Here is a 7,694-nt window from a genome sequence, read left to right as displayed (position 1 = left end):
ACTCTGACCCTGTGGCTTTTAACCAAATAAAGAGGCAAGGACAAATCTGTCAGGGTCTTGTATTTGATATTCGAGGCACTGCTGTGGGATCTCCCCCTCACGGCAAGCTCAGCCCTCAAATGTCTCCAGTCACTCTTTGTCCTTAGCAAAATGGCCCCCTTGCCGCTTTGGTTTGCATTAGGTGATAAAAAGCATCTCAGCCCTTTTGCTGTAGGTATCCATTTATGAACAGAGGTAGAAGGGCAGATGAGGACTGGACCCTGGTGGCTATTCGGGCTTTGCAGTCAGCGTCACTGCCCTCTCCGGGGAAGAGAGGCTGCAAGGAAGGACCACTGAAGTTGGGAGTGAAGAAATGTCACTGGGAGTCTGGATCCAAAGTGCTGTTTGCTCCCAGCCTTGTTAAATGCAAAGAATATGTGAGAGGAGGTGCCCGGGCCTTTATGGTAACACCTAACAGCCTAGTTTCACAAGAAAATGAAACAAATAAGACATAGCACTCTGTGTGTGACTGTATCCATGCCCAATTTCAGCCCTAGCAGGCAGAGGAGTAAAGAGCTCCGTGGCATGAAGTTGCTACATGGCTACTGAAAATGGGCGGCCAAGGGAGGAAATAAAAACACTTGACTCATGCCCCTGTGAAAGGGAAAGGCTGCAGCATGCTCTCAGGCCATTAGACACTGGAGAATCCAGAGGAGAGCGTGCTGTCAAAACAGGGATCTGCATTAAGCAGGGCACAGTTTGCTGCTTGACTTAGGGAGCGACTTATGGGGTTGGGAGCAGGGCACGAGCTGGGCTGTGCCACATCCCACCCTTCAGATGGCCCCTGCCGAAAATTGCAAACTGCCGGGGGTGATGCCCAGACAGGACTTGCATCCCTTCTCTCACTGATAAGCAATGGTGCTGCAGCTTCCTCCTGAAGAAAGGGACATGGTCTCTCAAATCCGCATGAGGAGAAACCCTGTCAGATGAACGGCCTCATCCTGCCCCCAGGACTGATTTTATTGCCACCTTCAGTAAGAACAGAATGGGGCCCTGACACATAAGCAAGGTATGGGCAAGGAGACTAAAGCCAAGGAGAGAAGCCAGGAACCTGCACTCCTTGCCCAGTCCCTTCATCAGGAGATATCCTCCTCCTTGCAGAGGTGGCAAAGCCAAACCTAAAATGGTGAGACGTGTCTTCATACCACCACTTCGATATACTCCAACTATGAGAGGCAGCCCCAGCCCTGAAGACCTTAATGCAAATGCTCCCTCAAATCTAATGTTTTTATCTGGAAGAGCTCAGTCCCAGCAGAGTCGGCAGCTTTGCCAGGAGGAGAGAGAATACATTTTATGCTTTATTTCTTGACCTTCTTGCCCTTGCCCTTCTTCTTCTTCTTCCTTTTTGACTTGAAGACGGACCGGACCAAGTAGCCTCTCCAGAAGGCCTGGATGCGGATGGCAGCAAGGGTCTTGGTGGTCAGTTCCTTCAAAGCCTGCTCCTCCTTCTTCTGATGTATCCGGCGCTCCTCCTCAATCTGGGAATACTCCTGGAGAAGCACAGCGTGTTTCTCCATCAGCAGGGACAGCTGGGCCTTCTCCTCGGTGTAGGCAGCATCAACCTCCTCATACTCAGCCTAGCAAGACAGCAGATACCAGGTACAGCAATTTTGAGGGCATTCAGCAGCTCGTCCCTGTACATCCCTAGGTAAGGGTTCTTAAACACATGCTGAATCCAGGCAGAACCACAACTGGGAGATGAGTCTTTCCAAAGGGACTCAAAAGGAGGCGTGTGCCCAGCCCTCAGGGAATTTCATGAGATGCCAGGTCCTAGTATCTTCATGCTCCCCTGAAAAATACTCTCATAATTCTCCCTGTGTTGCAAACAGCATCCACCCTCAACTGGGAACTCTGACCAGGTAACACACACCCAGGTCAGAGCCCCTCCTGCATATGCTCTGAGGAAAAGGACACATCGCTGCAGTTTGGGTAAGGCTGAGCCTGAGCTGACAGCTTTGCTAAGAAGTTCTTTTAGATGAGTGGCACGGAAGCCCAGCTAATGTGCTGTACACTGCTGAGAGCATGAGAAGAGCCAGACCATGTCAGCCTGGAAAAGGCCGAGGACAGGTAGTGTTACTGCACTTCCAAGCTCAGCAGAAGTTTATGCCTTTCCTAATGCCTTTGAGGAAGCCACATGGAGGTGGAAGATTAGGGGAACCAGCAGTGTGGATGTGCGTCTGCCTTAGCAAGTTCTGCCCCAAACCTGCCGTGACGTGGTGCTCCAGCCACCCAGCAGACAGGAAACCAAAATAATCATGTTGTTAAACACCTGACAAGGGGGGGATCATTTCTTACAATTAGCAGTCAGTTTCTAGGCCCCTCCCTATGTTCTGCTTCGTTAGTAATCCAGCAGCTTCTATCCATCTCCATAAATAGGGCAGGAACAGGAGAGCAAGTAGGGCCTTCTCAGAGGTGAGGCTGGGGGGGTGCTGATGTGATTCTCAGCCTGCTGTGGTTAAGTTGGATGCCAAGGCAGCAGTATGCAGGCTGTTTGGTTTGTTAGCACTTGAGAGACATCTCTCAAGAGGTCCAGCAGAAACAGGAGCATGATTTGGACACCAGATAGGGCCAACAGGATGAAAGATTGAAGCAAAAGTGAAAATCCTGTTCCCTAGCATCAGATGGGTGTGTCTGACAGAACGTGGCAACCCATTTGCCCCCAAATACTGCAGGATTTAGCAGTGGATGTAACTTCTTCTAAAGTCAAGGCAGCAGAGAACTCCTGAACACATAGGCAGGACAAAGATACCTTTCCTTCTAAAGCCTGTACTTCTTCTGGATGGAAAAATGCCCCTCACTTCCACGGACTCCTGTGTAAGAGCCACGTGTTCATTTGAACAGGAATCTACCTGAATGTTACCACCTCATGGGAGAGCAAAGCACTTCAAAGAGGATACCTGTTTTTCTCCCATGTCTGTGTCATATTTCTGGATCCAGTTCACAATTTCCATCTCCACTCTGCACTTCCTCTGAAACAGAAAACAAGATAGGTTCCTTGCAGGCACCTAAAGCCTGGTAAAAAGTAGCCCGAGTTAGAAAACAGTGTCGCTTTGAGCCCCAGCATCATTATATTTGAGTATCACACCTCCTCCTTGTGGCAAGCTTCCTTCAGCTGACACATATTTTGTTTGCCCTGGTTTGGTGGTTCTCATGGGACATTCCCTGAGGCCAAAAGGGCCATATTTGGTTTACAGCATGGAGCTGGGTGAGGGCTGAGGATTGAAACGCATCTGAAAGGTGCGTTCTGTGGTAGGAAATTAACATGTCTAATGGAATGTGGCAAGTCATCGAGAAACTGGGGCAACCACCCTAACATTGAAACAATAGAGAACTGCTAAACATGAAAGCAGGACAGAAAGTACTCAAAAGATGCAGCCTTTTAAAACAAAGAGATATTTCTAGCTGTAAACAGTTTAACAGTGGCTATACTGCGGTATAACCAGGTATGGGCAGTTTACCCCAAGCTGCTCTATCTGTGCTCCGTGGAATCATCAAGAGAAAGATCAGCTAGAGCCCATCACAAGCGCCACACGGTTTCCTGTATGACACTGACCCAGGGTGTCCCAAGGGCTCCCAGGCCATCATGAGGTCAGTCCTCAGCTATTTAGACCACAAGCACAATCTTGGGACACCCAGGGCCAGGGCATGTGCTAAGGAGGGGGAAAGGAGACCTCTGTGGTCAGTAAATCTGCCTGCCTGAGCATTAGGATGAGCTGAGCAACTCATCACCAAATACTGCAGTGGCCCGCAGCCTCAGAAGAAACTGCCTGATGAAGCCACTCCATTAAAGGAGGTGTAAATGGGTGGATTTGGGATTTTGTACTGCAACTCTAACTTGCATTTGATGCTTTGTCAGTGCCCAGCCCCACTTTGCTCTACATCGTCCAATACAAGAGTGAAAGATGCCCCATTACAGTGTGTGCTGTCCTGCCCGTGGGAGGCCAGTGCTTGTTTGGAGTAAATACCAAGTAGGAGCAAAATGAGGGGGAAAATGCTCTTGTTCCAGTTCTAGATTCTCTGTGCCCTGTGTCACCAGCATGCTCTGCTCAGGGCAGAGCTGTCAACGCAGAGGCCTGAGCCTGCCTGCTGCTCCTGTTTCCTCCTTTTGTATCTGCTCAGCACTGCGATAAATCACATTTCCCCCTCATTCAACTCAACCTGACTCCTTGGCTTGTGTCTTCAGCAACGTGTCACAGTAGGAACTGCTTAGCTCCCAAGATCAGCTACGCTCAACCTTGAATACTACAATCAACTCTCAAAGATGGCTTTATATAAAGCCAATATTGTGTTTGCTCTGCTTACCCTACACTAAATCCCTTGTTTCTTAACATATGCCGTGCCTATTTTGCTGTAGCCTTGCTGCTCTGCGCTCTGACTAGTCCACAACCTCTCCAGCATGCAGTGTCACAGCGCTGTATAAAGGTGTTTTCAGAGCTAAGTCAGCAGGCGGAAGGAGGACCTGTGAGCAGGCTACTTCCCTGCTGTCGCTGCAGGGTTGCTTTCCACTGGAATCAGCAGAGCATGAGGACAGGGCAGGTATACTCTGACAAACAGCATGTGCATCCTGCCAGGAACTAGCAGGAACCAAGTAATTACTTGCAGCAGCCAGCAGCCAGACCTGACAGCACTACAAAAGGCTTTATATCTCCTCTTCTAGAGCTCTCCTCCTGTTTACCTTTCTGAGAGCCAGCTCTGATGCTCGATGCTCCAGTACAAGTGCATTGAGTTGTGCTCCTAGCTGCTGAATGTCCTGCTGTAGCCTAGCACACCTGGCCTGGGAGGCTTGCAGCTCCTCTTCTCGCTGTTTTTCTCCTTCCTGCTTGATCTGCTGGATGCCAGTCTTGCAGTCTGTGGTCAGATCTTGCATGCCGTTTTTGAGGTCTTTGATCACATTGTCCTTCATGTGAATCTAGACCCAGAAAACAAGAGAAAGAAATACCGTTGAGAAATGCAGGGGAGGCGTAAGGTGGGCAGGAGAAGTAAGGCACCCTTGCAAAGGTGGAGGAGATCTAAGAAGACACCCTGCTGATCTGGTAGCGACAGGGACCTGCCACTGCTGGCTGAGGGAACAGAGTTAGATTTACACAGGGTGCTTTGGAAACTTTCCCCCACTGCTCCTCTGGGAACCTGTTAATAAAGGTAGAGAATGAACAAACCATACCGAGACCCACTGGCACTGCCATCTGAGGAAGAGCCAAAATCAGAGCCGCTGGAGCGAGCCCCGTGGCTCCCTCGAGCTTTGGATTAGGCTCAGAGTGACTGTCTGGGGGATGCAGCTCAGTGTGCTGCCTGCAAGAGAAATCCTCAGCTGGGACCAGTGAAACAGATTTATTCATGATGCCCTGGACAAGCTGCCAAATTGCACATAAAAATCTCAAGTGTCTCGATTCACAGATCTCCAAGGAGCGGAGGGAATGGGGAAAGCAGGCCCTTGTCTCTGTTAGCACCATTCAGTGCAGCGAGCACATGACAAAACCTTCCCCTCCGACCCCTCTTGCAGGAAGGAGAAAGAAAAGCATACATATAAAACAAAGAGTTGCTTGTCAGGAGTTCAGGGGCTTGGATGCTGGCACAGCCCACGGACTCACAGAAAGAGCCTGGGAAATGCCCATTGGTTTATCTGTACCTCAGTTGCCTTCACTGAAAAAATAAAGAATTTGTAGAATCACATACTAATCGCAAATGCTCTAAGGCAGCTAGTATTACAGAGTTGGAAGTCACAGAAATGTTGGTTTTAAGCAAGACTGAAGGCAGAGCAGATATTAAAAATGGATTTTAATCAGAGCAATCTCTGCCTGGAATGACTTTTCATCATTTCATCAGCAGTGAACGAAGCCTCACACTGGCAGCTGACATTGTAGCCCTGCCAAAACACTGCCGCAGCAATTTGTGTCTGTTCTGCAGCTCCTTTTTAAACTCAGTGACTTGTGTCATTCGAGTTGGCCGGTGAGAACAGGTTCAAAACATGCCAAATTAAAGTTTTTAAAATATCAAGCATGCAATAAACATTTTTCATTATATTTTACAATGAAAATAGTGTCTTTAAATTTAGGATCTGGTTTAGAAATCATTTCTGGAACTTCCTCTTTCGGAACTGCAAGAAAGGGATCAGTTTTTAGCTTACCAAAGTTTTGCTTCAGTAACACTTTGTTGGAAAACATATTCCCACAATATCGTACCTCCTCCTCTTGAGTCCGGATTGCTGCTGCCAGTTCTGCCTGTAAAGCTGTGATTGCTTCAGTGTTTTTCTTAATCTGGAGGGAGATGTCTTCCATGAACTGAATCTTTTCTTCCTCTTCCACAGGACTAGTCAGGAGTGTCTCAAGCATGAAATTCCTGAACTCCCCGAAGGCTTTGATAAACACTTCAGCTGGTGACTCTCTCGCCCAGGCTTTGTATTTCAGAGCCTGGCAAAGTGAAGGGTTGGCCAGCAAGAGTCTCAGGACATTTCTAACAGAACATTTCAGACGTTGCTCTAGCAAGCAGAGACAGCCCCGTTGTTCCTCAGCTCTCATGGTGTCCCCTTCTTCAGAGCTGGCAAGCAGGTGCTCCATTTCATTTGAAAGCTTTTGGTGCTCGATCAGGCTGTTTGTGATCTCAGGTCCCAGCATATCAGCAAACCTGTCCAGAGAGTTGATAATACATGGGATCAAACTGCTCAGCTCCAGCTTGGCAATCGTCTCATCCAAGACAGTTATGATTCTTTCCGTCTCAATGCTGTCAGGTTTTAACTGACGTGGATCTAACATCTTCATGGCATCTAATGTAATCGTTGCCTTCTCTGGAGTTGCCATGCCCTTCACCAGGGGCTTGTTTCTTTGCTTCACGTCCTGAGATGGTACTTGGAGCACAGCTGGATCCCCTGTTGCCATGGCTTCAGTTAAACACTTGTGAGTTGAGTGTTTTGAGGTCTAGAAAGGACACGACATCTCCTACACAGGGCGAGACTCAGAGAACATCTCTGCTGCTGCTGTCACATATTCTTCTTTCTCAGATTTTATCTCTGAAAGGAAAATGTGGTGACAGCATTAGAGAAACAATGTAATTTGGGCAAACGAGGGAGTTTCAGATTACACCGGAGCTCTCCCTGGGTCTGGGCACACGGTCAGGACATGGGGTTGTGCATCAGAAGTGGTCTCTATCCCAGAGAGGCTGTTGAACACCCACAGGAAGGGAGGAGAGTAATGGACTCCAGGATTTGAAGGGTGGTGGGGAGAAAGCTTCCGATTCCTTCTAAGTAGCAGCTGAGGTGGAAGGCACAGACTGCAGCTCTGCCATCCTTAGAGGTGTGTGGAGAGGGGCTTTCTGGTCCCTGGGGCCACCTCAGAGGGAAGGGCAGGGTTCCTGGTGTGAAACACGCACCTCCATCCCTCTGGGCCTGCCACAGTCAGAAGGACAAGGTGGGAGAGAGGATCTTGGTGCCCGGAGGGGCTGCGCTGACGGGGACAAGGGCAAGAGGAGGGGGCAGTGAGGGGGCAGAGAGCAGCTGTGTGTGGGAGGCTGACAGGGAGTGAAGGGTCCCCTCGGTATGGGTCTGGGGGCAGCAGGGTACCAGGGGAACCCAGGGATCCCCTGCTTGTGGGAGAGTCAGAGGGCAGGGGGGGCAATTCCCGGTGGGGAGGACCCCCCGTGTGAGGGGCAGGAGGTTCGGGAGG

The 7,694-nt window shown here is 49.5% G+C and overlaps 1 protein-coding gene across 1 annotated transcript; it reads right to left on the bottom strand.

Moving 5' to 3' along the window:
- Positions 1-1,337: 1,337 nt before the first annotated feature.
- IQCD (IQ motif containing D) lies at positions 1,338-6,911 on the bottom strand. The gene is made up of 4 exons (XM_009280114.2): positions 6,219-6,911; positions 4,715-4,948; positions 2,937-3,008; positions 1,338-1,616 (listed from the first exon to the last, which is right to left on the bottom strand). The coding sequence occupies exons 1-4, from the start codon at positions 6,909-6,911 to the stop codon at positions 1,338-1,340; spliced, it is 1,278 nt and encodes a 425-aa protein (XP_009278389.2).
- Between the last annotated feature and the right edge of the window lie 783 nt (positions 6,912-7,694).

Source organism: Aptenodytes forsteri, unplaced genomic scaffold, assembly GCF_000699145.1.
Source record: "Aptenodytes forsteri isolate BGI_AS27 unplaced genomic scaffold, ASM69914v1 Scaffold196, whole genome shotgun sequence".
Taxonomy (NCBI): domain Eukaryota; kingdom Metazoa; phylum Chordata; class Aves; order Sphenisciformes; family Spheniscidae; genus Aptenodytes; species Aptenodytes forsteri.
This window is presented reverse-complemented; position numbering and strand designations above follow the sequence as displayed.